We start from the raw sequence: 15632 nt of genomic DNA, 5'->3' as shown, positions 1-15632 counted from the left end.
ATCGCTTTAACTCTGTGCACAAGTATTGCTCACAAAACCTTTCCTACTTAGCATTCGGGGTAATGCAAATATATGCTTAATTAAAATTCTGTGGTAGGGCGTAACAACAGGGGTCCGTTCTTCGTACCTCGCTTACTACATCCAAGATCAAATGACACATCCAAGATCAAATCATCGCGCTAACTTTGAGCTCGCTAATCCGGTTCTCCGAACACACCTGTTGTTGACGATTAGTATAGCTGGATGAAGTAATGTGAGATCACTGGGTGGCTTAAAAGGGGCTACGCATCGATAGTAGAAACATTGATCGGCAACCCTGTGATTGGTCGGCGAAGATGTCGAAGGAGCGCGCTCAGTATTTTACGGCAGCAGAGCAAGAACTCTTGATTGAGGGATTTCAGGAGTTTCGGAGTTTAATTAAAACGCAAGGGAACACTGCAAAGGCTGCAAAAGCAAGGAGAGAGGGCTGGCAGAAAGTTGCTGACAAATTAAACTCGTAAGTAATTTATTATATTATATTACATTATATCCTCTTTCACATTAGAGCCACAACAGGACCCACTAGAACATGGGAACAAGTAAAAGTGAAATATAAGAATATTCTACAGAATGGTAATATTTATCACTTATATTGCTTTTAGTCTCTTGAAAAGAGACCCTGAAATAATCTGTTTGTTTGTAAATAATACCCTCACGGGAAAATCGATATCTCTCTATGAGCACACTGTCGCGCTGAGCTAAAGGATCCTGTCTATCCCGCAATATACGCTGAATTCTGAAAACTCTCCTTATCAATCTTGCACCTTCCGCAATGGGTTGTTCGCGTACAAACGGACAGGACATGGCTGCGACAGACTTCCCAAATCCACCTTCGCTTTTATAGCTGTGGTCTCTCATCTTGATTACACGAAGTAATTTACTATTACTACTCTAAAATATGAATTACATCTGAAATAATCAAATACATGAAATAGAATGGTTAATAGTACATTTCCCTTTTTTAGGAAATGACCTGTATGTATCTGTATGACATCAATAAAAGAATCAAATACTGCATTATCTTTAGTTACATTGATAATATTTATTTATGGAAAAACAGTGGAGAAATATCGCTGTTGCTTTCGTATAACTGAAGCGGACATACCTGAGTGGCCGCGATCTAATCCTGTTTACATAAAGTAAGCCTGCTCCCAAGCAGGTTTACGCTTACGGATCTGTTGCTATGACAGCAAGTCCCGGATGAGCTTCGGAGAACCGAACGATCCAAGATCACGCAAAATCGTCAGCAATCAAATCCAGCTAACTTACTTAGCGAGGTACGAAGAACGGACCTCTGAACACACACCACCAGCCAATCACAAAAGGAGGAAAAACACAGGAAACCAATCAACCACACACAAAGGGAGTCTCACCCCGATGGGGGATGCTCGAATCGTCTCCTCATGAATTAGTCCCCCTAGGGCAGGGGTGTCAAACTCCAGGCCTCAAGGGCCGGTGTCCTGCAGGTTTTGGATCTCACCCTGGGTCAACACACCTGAATCAAATGATTAGTTCATTAACACGCTTTTGGAGAACCTCAAGACATGTTGAGGAGGTAATTTATCCATTTAAATCAGCTGTGTTGGAACAAGGATGCATCTAAAACCTGCAGGACACCGGCCCTCGAAGCCTGGAGTTTGACACCTGTGCCTTAGGGGATGAACAGACAACAAGAGAGAGATGTCGTCAGCTAAATAAACTGTGCCATTACGTGTTTTGTTATTACTGTTGCTGTATTGCATGATTTCAGTGCTCAGAGCATGTTTTATATTTATGGACACTTTTAATTAAGCCTGCATTGCTTTAAAAAAAAAAAGAAGGTGTTTAGGTTTACTTGTGATGATCAAGGTCGGGTTAGGAGGACAGACAATGGGCCTCAGAGACAGAAGTACAAGTATATGGGTGTGTGGTTCTGAACCACATGTTAAACTGTGATTTTCTTCCCTCTGACAGGTTATTCTACAGAACAAAAGAAACCAAAGGTCATCTTCATGATGGGTAAGAGCTGACAACATGGGCAAGCACGATGATAGTGAGCAGCTGCTGTTTGTTCATCAAGCTGCTAGTTAATAATTCACTCTCACACACACACACAAACAAGTCAGACTAGGGAGGAAGTGACAGACATCTTCATCTTACTTGTGTCTGTCAGTAGAAAACAACCCATTTAGACTGATGCATGTCTACAGTACTTAGAGTTCAACAGCAGCTTGATGTTTAGCAATTTATTAGGCACATATAGCCTAAATAAGTCCTCCTTTCAGAGAAATTATGATGATGGAAAGCATGAAGTCTAACGTTACTGATTTGCATATAATTGCACTCTTGGGGCCATTTTCTCAGATGGTGAGAAGACCCAGATCCAGGACTCACAGGCAGGTTTAAATAATGAAAAGCAGGCCTTAACTGGCTCCAAAAATTACATGAAATACAAAAAAGGAAAAAAAACAAACAAACAAACCAAGAATCTACATAAAGGGGCATGAGAAGCCTGGGGAGGGAGATGCTGACATGCTGGAAACAAACAGGGGGAAAAGAAAAGTGAACAACAAGATTAGATATGATTGAAGAATGACACATATTTGGAAACAATCTGGAAATCAGAAGGATGACAAAGAGAAGTTAAAACACAGGAGACACACAACGGGATGAATTACCAAAATAACACTGCAAAAAACAAATTAAAATTAAAGGAACACTTTAAAAAACACATCACATCTTAATGAGGAAAAAAAACCATGATGTAGCAGGCTAGTCTATTTTGCTGAAATTATTTTTTGTGCGGTGTTAATTACCCTCTGCGCCCTGTACGCTCTTTCACCTCCATCAGAGACACTATAGCCAGCTCTGCATCCCCGTTTGTGTTTCCTCTCCGTGCGCCATCTGCATCACTTGCTGTTCGCGACAGTAACCCACAGAACGCCCGGAGGTCTCACAAACTCGAGTGGGATACTGTCGGTCCAATCCGAAGTAAAATCCGGGTTCAGGCAGATGCCGATGTCTATTAGTTCCTGATGACTAAAAGTGATTAGTGCAATGCTGGAAGATGCAACAAAAGGCATAAAAAACACAGAAAGGTGCAAAGTAGTAGGAGCGCTGTGCTGTTGCATACGTCCGTATGAGCTGCCATCTAGAAAAAAAATATAATAGTATTGTCCCAGAGGTGTTTTACTGGATTTAGATTAGGCAAGCATGGGGGTCAGTCAGTGGTGTCAATTCTTTAATCCTCCGGGTACTGTCTGCGTACTCTCACCACATAAAGCCGGGAATTATGGTGAACCAGGATGAACCCAGCACACAGTGCAGCATTGCAGGGTCTGAGGATTTCATCCTCATACCAGCTAGATTGTTGTTTCCGACCTGTAGAGGTCTGCCTCCATGGTGACCCACCGCCAAACCTGTCATGCTAGATGATTTTACAGGCAGCATAACGTTGTCCATGTCTTCATCATCTTACAATTTAAAGTGTTTTAAGGCCCGTGTTGTTGTGATTTGGTGCTATGTAAGCATTTTTTATTGTGCCGGACTCCGTGTGCTGTTCATCTGCTCTCTGCAGCATTACATGGATTTCATTTTTAAAAAGTAGTGCATGCATTATTTTTCTTTTCTACCATTTTATTTTCCATGATAGACTACATCTAAGAGAAGTTTATATCATTTTGTCACCAAACAGAATAATTATCTGTACAAATTGGTTAATATTAACTAGGTTAAGCTTGCCAAATGTAGGGATTCACTGTTTTGTTTTTTTTTGTTTGTTTGTTTGTTTTTAAATCTGGTTTATAACCACGAAGTATATAAACCCAATATTATCTGTGTCAAAGACAATATATCTAATGGATGCTGTTAACCATGTTGTTAATCAATTAACGGATTCAGATAATGTTAATACAAGCAAAAACGATCACATTAATCAGTGGAAATGGTGTTTATAAGTTGCCAATCTCCCCCATGTGGAACAACCAACATCTTTGTCAGTATTTTTTTAATAACTTGAATCTGCATTGGGACTCTAAAGGCAGCTATCATATCAATCTCATGAGCAAATATATACGCCATCTAAGTAATATTTGTCACAAAATAGAAAAATGCATCACTGCTGCTTCCAATTTGTGCTCAGTGTTACTTCCAGCCCCTAGAGGAAGAGGTTTTCATTTTTTTGTGATCAATTAGTATTCCGTGACAGTACAGTGAGGCACTGTGGCTCAGTCTGCTAATTGAAGACACGACAGACGTGCAGGTTAATTAGAGATCTGGGACATACAGACCCTCCATTAACCACCGTCAACCCTGCTACCATGGAAAAACACTAAAGATACGGTCACCAAAAGGTTATTTAATCAGTAGTCCGAGTGTGTATGTGTGTGTGTGTGTGCGTGCACGCTCTCTGTCACACCCATATATCAGTGCTAAAATCCCTTTTCATGGACTCTCAGGACAAATCCAGACTGATCTGAATTAACACCAGTTTGTCGCAGGATTTGAAAAACAGACGCTGAGCCAGACCAAAAGCTTTTTCACAGCAGCAGCAGATAATTGGAGGAAAATGTCACCCACAAATGCAACAACTGTCACCTACACTCAGATGTGTCTCCCGAACAAATTTTATAGCATATAATGAGAGGTCAGCCAATCAAGATAACATTTAGGATTTCACTCCATTTATAACAATCTGCGATTGTGCTGTCAGGAAAATAAAATAGAAAGTCTAATTTATTAAAACAGAAGTTATGTTACAGTTTGGATTTCATTCTTTGACAGCATCAGTTTATTCTGATGTTACTACCTGCTTTAAGATTAGCAGTTATCCTCAAGTTTACAGGAAATACAAGCAACTTGCAAATCATTTAAATCCTAAACGTATTTAAAAACAGAATAAAGACGGAAAATTTGAAAACTGAGTAACTGGGTTTTTTGTTTGTTTGCCTTTTTGTATTTGTGCCATTTTAATTTGATGCCAGCAGCATCTTTAAAAAAAAAAAAAAAAAAAAAAGCTGGAAAAAAGTAGGAACAGCAAAAGACTAAATAGGTTAATTAGTAACATTATTGCAGATGAAATGAGCATCCGTCATTACTCTGTGACAGAATGCATGGACACGCTATAAAGCCAGTAAGACGTCAGGGATATCAGTCTATCCAGTTAGAAAACAGAAACGACTTCCTGTCTTGGTGCAAGTCAACATGATAACAAGTTAAACAACAAAGCAACCCCCAAAAAGTGAATGGTTTTGCAGAGCAATGTTAACAGGGCATTGCTCTGTGATTGACTGTGATGCCCTTATGACTGATTTTTCTCTAGTTTTCCTTTATGATCACTGTCACTTCTTGGATGTGACTGTTGAGACAGTGGATGGTATCCTGGAGGATCTTTTCACAGACCCGGATCAGCGAATCAGTGAGCAATCAAATGGCCCTCTTTGAGCAAGCACTTGGTGACAGTGGGAAGGAAAAATTCCCTTCTAACAGGGAGAAACCTCAGGGAGGGGTCGGGGGCAGAGGAGAGTCTGTGGCACTATTTGACAGCGTCCGTTGCACCAATGCATGACATCCCAGAGGTTCTCTGTATACTTCATGTCTACAGAACTTGAGGGCCAGTCAATGGCATCTATGCCTTGATCATCGAAAGAGGAGCACACTAGCAAAAAGAAGAAAAAAAACCATCTGATGTGCTATAAACACAGTTCAGAAGCATCTGCTGAACCACATTCTGCAAGTATTTCACAGCATTGGCCCTTACAGAAGCCTATGGCATGTCGCACACCGTCCACAGTTGGTGCATTTTGAAACAAAAACTATCACAATGAACTGTTGAGCAGCTGAAATCATTTATTTAGCAGTGTGAAAGACACACTCACAGGAGCTGAAGTCCTCAGTTCCCAGATAGACACTTACTGAACTGTGTATTAAATTCAGTTTAACAGCACAGACACATCCTAAAAGAAGAGGTGATGCAGCACACTGAGAAATCAACTCCTTTCCCCATTTTCATGATCATCACAAGGATAAAAGTTCAAAATGAGCAGGTTTTTTAAAAGAAAGAAAAACACCTTTAAAATGCTGTTTTTTAGGTCTAGATTTCATTTTTAAAGAATTCTAGAATTTAAATCATTTGCAAATCACTGCCTTCTGTTTATATTTACATTTTACACAGCATCACAACTTTTTTCTGGCTGGCAGCTGTTGAATAAAACCGGCACCATTCTTGTCTAATCTCTCTCATATCTTTTACCACCCACTGTTCTGCCTGCAGGTTGCTCATAGTGTTGTGTCAAGCAATTCACAAAGTAGCAGGAGCTCTGTGAACCCTTATGAATATGAGCATGTCATGTATGTATGAAAAGCAGCTGACATGTTTCATTTTTTATTTGTTTGTTTTTTACTTTTTTTTTTTTTTTTTTTTAAAAGAACACGCTGATATGAAAATAAAACACAGCACTGTCTGCGAGGGAAATCTTCCATCAACCTTTCCAGGTGACTTTTCTGCAATATAGGAACTCAGATTTATTTTTCCAGTTGTTTCTGGACCACATCAGTAAGTTGTGGGCTGGAAAAATGAGCTGAAAAGTGCTGAATTACTCTGTAAGCATCAGAGCATCAGTACAAGTGATCGCTTTCATGTGTTAGATTCATTGTTACTTACTGTGGGTTTGAAAGCCTTGTCTTTATTCCCCTCTCAGTTCATGGAAATTTAAAGCTTACTTCACTGTGGAGAGTAATGTCGGTGTTCCAGCAGTTTCCAGTTCATGGCAGGCTTGAGCCTTAGCGACAGGGTGACAGTTTGGGTCTTCTTCCACACCTTGGCAGAATAACATTGTTGGAACTGATCTCTGAATCTGCAGTTTTTTAGAAGCGGCTCTGCCGAGTTTCTGGAATGGCATTCCCAGAGCCTGAACCTCAGAAGCTTTTTGATGGCTGCCAAAAGCATTGAGTCGAGATGCAATTAGCAAAGGCGCATTTAACCAAATATTAGAAGAAGTGTATTTGTATATAAATAAAATTGTTAAGAAATCAGGTAAGCAGGCTTGGTTGTCATATTTTGCAGGAGTCACTGATGGGACTATTCTACAGCTCGGATCCAAGTAAGAACAGCAGTAGTTTGGACAGTGGACAATTGTAATCTCCTTGCAACTGAAATTAGTTGCTCTAACTAACTGCAACCAGTTGCCAAATGAAAAGAAATTCAGTGCAATCATTGGTAAACCACCATCACCATCCTATTTTTATCTAGTGTGACTGGCAGTCCGTGAGTTAATAAACTATATAAATAAAAATAAAGTATATTTTCATAAAACCACTAAGCCTCTTAAAAAACCGCTCTTTGTTAAGAGGCTTAGGGCATTCAATTAAAAACTGAACTCAAAGGAAAACCATCAAGTTGTCAGTTCTTAAGATGCTTATATGACTTTAAAATGGTCTGTAATGTTTGTTTGTTTTTTTGTTTTAAATTTTCTATCATTAAATGCTGCTACAGTCATGGATGCTCATATTTAACATGGTCAAATCATGCAAAGCTACCACAGAGAAGAGAAGAAGAAACTCATGGAGCTGCATATTACTTTAATTGGTCCCCATAATGTTTTGTCATTAATAATATTAACCCATTTATTCTGCTGTATTTTCAGCAGTTGTAGATTTTTAAAGAGTGCTTTCAACACCCAAGTTGTCCAGCACTTCCCTTCATGAAACAACTGCAGGGACGAAAGGTTTTCTTTCCTGCCCCGTCAGATGTCATTCCAACTTTGAAAATACTGACTCAAGACTGCGTGACGCAGCTTGATGACTCCTCAGTTCTACATGAAAGTGTTGTAGCCTTTCACCATCCCCGTCTCCTCCTTTTATCATCCAGCTTCAATGAAGCTGCTGCTTCTTCAGGGGAGATACAGGTTATCTGTCAGACTTATTAGGGGCTAAAAAAGGCTATCTCCCTATTCTAGGAAATCATGATGACAGCACCAGAGTGTCTTTACAGTGAGCATAATCAAGCTTTTCCTTAATTTCTCTCACATTCTATGCTACAGTGTTGAATGCTCATTTGAAAATAGATAAAATCATAAATATTGAGGTTAGTGTATGTACAGGTAAACCCATTGTCACTGTTAGCTTTTGGCCCAGTTTTTTTCTGGTTTTTTTTCCCCATATGAAGTCACTTCAAGGGGCAGCCAATCAGAATAAAGTTTTCTTAAAGAGACAGTACACCTAAAGGGGGCGGGGGGGAGCTATAAACCTGCTTGTTTTGAACAATGGATGAGGTACAATTTAGGAAAAACAATTTGAACAGTTAATCATGTAAAGCTTCTCTAGTAGAGTCGAGGAATCAAAAAAAAAAAAAAATAGAGCAGGAAGTTAAGAAATTAGGACTAATTTAAGAAATAAGCTAGGGGAAAATTGTAATAACACCAATTGCAATATCTGCCATTTGCTGGTCATATTTATGCTTCATAGTTCATGTTCTTTGTTCTAAATTAGTTATATAATAGTATACCACTAGTGTTATTAATTAGCTAACCTACTGAGTCTAAATATACAGTGCTGTGCATAAGTCTAGAGTCGCTCCACATTTCTTCATAATTTTCTTCCAAGGAGCCACAGTTTCTTAAAATCATTGAAGTGAATCATCCTACCTAACTGAATGGATGAACCAGTGCTGAGAAATTACAAAGATAACAGTTTGACAGGCATAAAATAGTATTTTTGCACCAACCAGGTGATTCCCAAAGAGCTATTACCTGAAAACCTGGCATAACTCAGCATGGTGTGCAGTGGATCTTTAAAAAAATAAATAAATAAAAATAATCGGAGGAAACTCGACAAGTGGAGGAAATAAGAACAGATGGCAAGCCTAAAAAGAACTGTCAGCAGATTAACAGTATCTGAAAGTCATGTCCTTAAGATTTTTTTTTTTTTTTTTTTAAGACACAGAACCTGAGAGATTTATCTGATCTACCGTTCACTGAAGCCTCAAAGATATGGTCTTGGTGGGAGCATGGCTTTCAAGAAGCCATTCTTAAGTGAAACAAAGAGAAAAGACTGAGATGTGTCAGGTGACACAAGAACTGGACTGAAAAAAAATCAGTGGCAACAGGTCTGATGGAGTGATGATTCATTGGTTGAAGTGCTCATCAGTATGTACAGAGGAGGAGAGAGGTGTACAGCAGTGAGTGTCTACAGCTATCTGTAAAACAAGGTGGAGGCTCTGTCATGGTTTGGGGCTCCATTTCAGCCAGTGGTGTTGGTGATGTTATCAAAAGTGATGGAATTATGAATGTAGAAAAGCATTGTCAGATTTTGATCCAACATGCAATGTCATCTGTTAAAAGTCTGATTGGAAAACATGGGTGTCCTTTTCTAAGAGTACATATCAGGTCAGGTTTGAACTTTTGTTCTTCTGTATAATTCGGCCTTTTGTTTATATTGATGCTAAGAATTAAACACTTGAGAAGAAATAAAAGGAGGCAGAATACAGCCATTAAACAAAAAGATAAAAGTCATTAATGAAGGCACTTACGTTTTGTTAATTAAAAGTCAGAAGAGGAGACTGTTTTTTTCTTTGTCTCTTTGACAACAGGATTGAATAAAAACTATCATGAAACTTGGTCGACAGGTAAAAGAATCCACTAAATTTGGGTACAGATACACCTTCTGTTAATTAGCAAAATCCCCAAGCTCCCTTCAAGTTTAATGTGGATTTGCCTCACCAAATGCCTTGCATGGTAACTTGTGACTTAAAAATCCTTCTTGTGACAGATGGTTCATCTGATCACCTGCCAAATATTTTTTGGAAGTGGGTCCCTTTAAAATACAAATTTTCCTTATGTAGATGGTAAGAATCCACCAGCTACATGCTACATACATCGCTGCACTGACTGCTCGCCAACTTTCAAAGCTCCTCCGTTTGCAGCTTGATTTTTTTCCTCTTTGGTGCTCTTTACATTCTACAGATCATTCCTGTGATTGTCTGAAGTGAGCGCGAAGTTAGATGGTGCGAGCCAATGATCTGTCGAGAATATTTGAAAAAGTGCCTGGCTTTTTGGCGAACAATTTCTAAGAACTACTTTCCAGATGGTTCGGTGTAACAAACCATCTGCTGCATCGGGTTACCCATCCAAAAGTGTTCTGCAGAAGTGCTACAGGGGGAAAAAAAAAAAAAAAAAAAAGCAGTGAAATACTAATGTGAGCTTTTACTTAAGCCATTTTCCCTCCATTTCTATCTTTTCGTCTTATTCCACCATGCTCTCTGACTTCCATCTCTCTCTTTTTTTATTTCCCCTCTCTGCGGAAAATTACCATTTGCCCTTGTAATCAGACTTGCATTTAAAAAGTGAAAAACCTGCTGGTAGTGTGTGATGCAACAGTGGTAATTTTGCACTTAGTGGGGCTGGCTGGAAACGAGTGTTATGGTGTTAGAGGATGCCATTAACAAGCAGAAACCACCCTGCTGAAGCTAATGAAGAAATTTCTAATGATATCTTTTTTTTTTTTTTATTTCCCCTTAAGGATTTACGGGCTTAATTAGAGAATCAGCTGATTAAACAGTCAGTCAGGTAATCAGCAAGGCACAGCAGATTAATTGATAACCTACACTACCAGTCAAAAGTTTGGACACACCTTCTCATTTAATGGTGTCTATTTTCATGACATTGTAGATTCTCACTAAAGGCATCAAAACTATGAATGGACACTTATGGAATTATGTAGTAAACAAAAAAGTGTGAAATAATTCAAAACATGTTTATAATTTAGATTCTTAAAAAAATGCCACCCTTTGCTTTGATTACTGCTTTGCACACTCTTGGCATTCTCTCGATGAGCTTCATGAGGTCGTCACCTGAAATGGTTTTCCAACAATCTTGAAGGAGTTCCCAGAGATGCTGAGCACTTGTTGGTCCTTTTGCCTTCACTCTGTGGTCCATCTCATCCCAAACCATCTCGACTGGGTTTAGGTCAGGTGGCTGGAGGCCAGGCCATCTGGTGCAGCACTCCATCACTCTCCTTCTTAGTCAAATAGCCCTTACAACATTCTTTGTGTTTTTTTGGCCCAAACAAATTTCTTCTCCTTGTTGCTTTTCCTTAGTTGTGGTTTCTTAGCAGCTGTTTGACAATAAAGGCCTGATTCGCGTAGTCTCATCTGAACAGTTCGTGTAGACACGTGTCTACTACTGGAACTGTGTTACCTGAGCTCTAATCTGAGGTGCTGTTAACTTGATTTCTGAGGCTGGTGACTCAGATGAATTTATCCTCAGCAGCAGAGGTGACTCTTGCTCTTCCTTTCCTGGGGCGGTCCTCTTGTGAGCCAGTTTTGTCGTAGCACTTGATGGTTTTTGCGACTGCAATTGGGGACACATTTAAAGTTTTGACAATTTTCCGGACTAACTAACCTCCAGTTCCTAAAGTAATAATGGAGATGTCATTTCTCTTTACTTAACTGATTCTTGCCATAATATGAATTCTAACAATTGTCAAATAGGTTGGTACACAGCTGACAGCCCTGACTTCTGCACCACACAAATGATGATTCCAGTAAAAGAAGGCAAATAAACCCAGACAAGGCACACCTGTTATGTGAAACCATTTCAGGTGACAACATCATGAAGCTCACTGAGAGAAGGCCAAGGGTTTGCAGCACTTCCAACAAAGCAAAGAGTGGCTACTTTGAGGAACTATAAAACATTTGAGTTATTTATTAATTTTTTCTTTGCTACATATTTCCATTTATCTTGCTTCATATATTTGATGTCTTCAGCATCTATCTACAATGTAGCAAAAATAAAGAAAAAACACAAAATGAGAAGGTGTGTCCAAACATTTGACTGGTAGTGCATGTAATTTAACACACACAGAATATAAATTCCAGAGGATTGTGTTTGTTTTATTCATCTTTGCTCATTTTACAAATAGCTCCACATGGGCTGTTGCCAGTGCTCAAATCCCATTTCTATATAGACAACCAAGAGCTACACATTGTGAAAACAATGTGTAAATTTGTGGAATGATTAAAATACAACAGATAAATCATGTCAATATTTTGAGGAAAAACTCTGCACTCCCAGTCCATTTTTCATGTAAACTGATAAAGTTTCTTAACATTACCTATTAATGCTTTAAGGAAACATTATTTAGCAGGGCTGTATCTGTCTTTGCTTTGTTTTGTGCTTATCGTTTTCATCTCTGTCTACTTCCATCTCTCTCTCTCTAATTTATTCCATCTGTCACTTTGGCTCTTACCGCGGACGCCGCTGTGACAGTGCTGTTCACACATGGTAGGATGGTTTGGGCATCGCAAATCTCAGCCTCTACCAAACTGAGCGTCAGCAGAGAAACCAGAAGCAGAATTCAAACATGCCAAAGCACACTAGGCAAATTCACTCTTTACTCACGGTTTGTTTTTTTTATGTTTCTGTTTAGGTTTAGATCACAGGTGTCGAACTCCAGGCTTCGAGGGCCGGTGTCCTGCAGGTTTTAGATGCATCCTTGTTCCAACACAGCTGATTTAAATGGATAAATTTCCTCCTCAACATGTCTTGAGGTTCTCCAAAAGCGTGTTAATGAACTAATCATTTGATTCAGGTGTGTTGACCCAGGGTGAGATCCAAAACCTGCAGGACACCGGCCCTTGAGGCCTGGAGTTCGACACCCCTGGTTTAGATTATATGGATTTAAAAAACACACACACACACACACACACACACGTACGTGACTCTTTATGATTCTCCTGTGTTCTATCAAATCCACATCACATTATGTTATCATACTCATTTCCTGCTCCCCATTTTTAGTGCTGGACTAAACTGTAGCTTTGCATGATGCAGTTCAAAGTAATCCTCTCGACCAAGCTGTTTCAGCTCCATTTAAGCCAACTTTATTTTGATTAGCTGCTTTAAACAGCAGCTGTGCTCGCACCCAGAACTCTGCGCCTAAGATGACCATACAGGCCAACTAGCCAACAACTGGAGACATGTCAGATATGATTTTTAAAAAATGCTTTGTCACTGCTCCCAATATGACACCCAGTGCACCCCGTACATTCTTAAAAACTCATTCTGAGAATGGACAAAAGGTTGACCCTAGGAGGACACTATGCAGCATCTCATGCTCAGAAACACCTTAATTTAAGGATTTCCACCCGTGCTACTTATTTCCTCACAAAGCTCAGTAACCAGGATCCTGCAAACATTAATATAACATCATCTACACTGAAAAGTTATGCAGATAATATCATTTGTGCCCAAATATACTCTCAGTTTGGATGAGGCGGCAGCCTGTAAGGCTACAGGTTTGATAAAATTGCTTTATTTTTTTTAATCAAATTTGTAATTAGTTGAACAAGTGACATTTTTTCTTAAAGTCATGCATCAGTTTGTTTGTTTGTTTTTAAACTAATAATTCTATATATTACTCCTTCTCAAAGCTCAGGAAATAATCCAGCCTCAAAGGCTGGTTTCGAATATATCTGAAGACATTTTCATTTATGCAAGCTGTTTGAGTGCACCCTAAAAGCATGGAAATGTTTAACATGGCTGGACTGCACACTGTGACACCTACTAAGAAAATGAAGTAAAAGTAAGAAGGAAAGTAAGACACTTCCCAAAGCTGTGACCTTTAAACTGGGTTAATCTAGATGATGTTCTCAGTGATGAAACCGTCTTCACACTCAGACAGTTCGCAGCTACAGCAGGGGTTTGACTTGCAAGACGAACTAACTAGAAGAGCCACTAACAAGCTTCTCAAGGATTTCTGGGTCATTATTTTACATCCTGGTGGAGGTGTCTGTGCAGCGTATTGAGCCTGGCTAAATAAATGAAGGCGGTGTTTATGTTCTGAATGAATCCCTAGCCCTTCCTCCTTGATTTCTTTAGGGAGCTCTCTGATTTCAGTCGTTCCCCACCGTGCGAGTCTCACCTCGCTCATATCTGTCCGTGCTCTCTAAGGAAATGGTGATGAGCGCACTTGTTTTTGAATTCAACTCAAGTTGAATAATGATGAATATGAAGCGCATCCTGAGTTTTATTACTAGGCTCAAGGCTAGCGCTGATAAACGACTGCTTCACACAGTTTCACGGCCACGTTATACAATTATACCTGCAACAACACCTGCGAGCATCACAGCAAGCCATCAAACACAGAAAGTGCCGGTATATATTCTGACCTTAAGAAGTGAAAGCAGCTAAAATGTAATTCCTAAATGAAAGCTGATTGGTTAGAAAAAAAAAGTTTAATTCCCACTTTGATTTATGTTCCTCTGAATATAATGCTTTGTATGTTCATTCTGCCTTTTTAAGCACTCCACATTACTCTTTACTTTTTTAAAAGTATGCAGTGCTTTCCTTATTTACTCCTTGTGGAAAGTAATTGTTATATTACCTCTGCATCACTCTGCAAATTGCAAATTTATTTCTGCACAAACCCCTGTCTTAATGAGGAGGGCATACAGATGATCTTTCTTTTTATTATGCTGCTTAAATGTTATTGCGATGCTAACAGCAGAGTCAGTGGTAAACCGCTCCTAGAGGACTTCACAGAAAAATGCAGAAACAATTTTACCTTCCATTTTCCTTCTTAATAAATTTAATTTATTATTTATCTGTTTATCGAGTCTGTTGTTATTGTTTTCTTTGTTCTTTAACTGTACCTCCTTTCGGACACACACACACACACACACACTCATTGTCCATTTCCTATCATCTCCCTCCTTTATATCTTCTGTCATCTTTCAATTTCCTCCTCGTCATCCTCTTCTCACAGGAAGTTACTCTCAGCGATCACTTGACCGCGAGGATATGGCCTTATTTCCGCTTGTTTCTCTCTCTGTGTGTGTGTCTCAGGTGGTCCAGGCTCAGGTAAGGCTCTGCAGTGTGAGCGGATGGAGGAGAGGTTCGGCCTGCGTCGCGTCACGCTGGGTGACCTGCTCTGCAGCGAGCTGCAGTCTAACAGCGATAGGGGGCGCTACCTGCGGGATGCACTCGAGAGAGGAGAGCAGTTGCCTGAGGTCAGTGTGGCAGTCCAGAGTGAAAGAAGCAAATAATGAGGGGATTACTGATACTACTACTGATTTGACTTTACATTGTTTTCATTTGTAAAAGTCACATTTTGCATTATTAGCACAATAAATACTCCATAACTGTTGTCTGATTGAAAATTTGGACATATAAAGAAAGGAATTAACCGTAACCGTTTAGGATGAGGGTAAAACTAGATTCAACTCATCTGCAGTGCAAGTAAAAGAAAGTATTTGTCCCCTTAATGAATTCAAAAGGTTTTGAATGCGATAACTCAAGAATAAGGTGACGTAGGAGCTTTAAATTGATATCATAGGTGCATCTAATAAAAGTCTTGGATGAGTTTGAACCTCAGTGCCCTTGACCTCAGGATTTTGAAATTGATACCACGTGTGTTTGATAGAGGCTGAGGGGAAGCATGGGCGGTTACCAGTATTTTTGCATAACTGTCAAACTTACATTTTTCAGATCATCAAGCAGTTTTTAATATTAGACAAAAATTACCTGAGTAATTAGAAAATGCAGTTTTTAAATGATTATTTTATTTATTCAGAGAGGCCCAGATTGAAAAAGTAATTTTCACTCCTCTAAATAAACCTA

The 15632-nt window shown here is 39.3% G+C and overlaps 1 protein-coding gene across 1 annotated transcript in view; it reads left to right on the top strand.

The window, feature by feature from the left end:
• ak5 (adenylate kinase 5) overlaps positions 1-15632 on the top strand; it is a 117999-nt gene that overhangs the window by 76867 nt on the left and 25500 nt on the right. The window contains exons 10-11 of the mRNA XM_063460867.1: positions 1993-2037; positions 14859-15022. Of these exons, the coding sequence (XP_063316937.1) occupies positions 1993-2037; positions 14859-15022 (209 nt within the window). The remainder of the gene's footprint in view (positions 1-1992; positions 2038-14858; positions 15023-15632) is intronic.

Source organism: Pelmatolapia mariae, linkage group LG18 (genome assembly GCF_036321145.2).
Source record: "Pelmatolapia mariae isolate MD_Pm_ZW linkage group LG18, Pm_UMD_F_2, whole genome shotgun sequence".
NCBI lineage: Eukaryota > Metazoa > Chordata > Actinopteri > Cichliformes > Cichlidae > Pelmatolapia > Pelmatolapia mariae.
The sequence above is the reverse complement of the archived record's forward strand: the minus strand, read 5'-3'. Positions and strand labels throughout refer to the sequence as shown.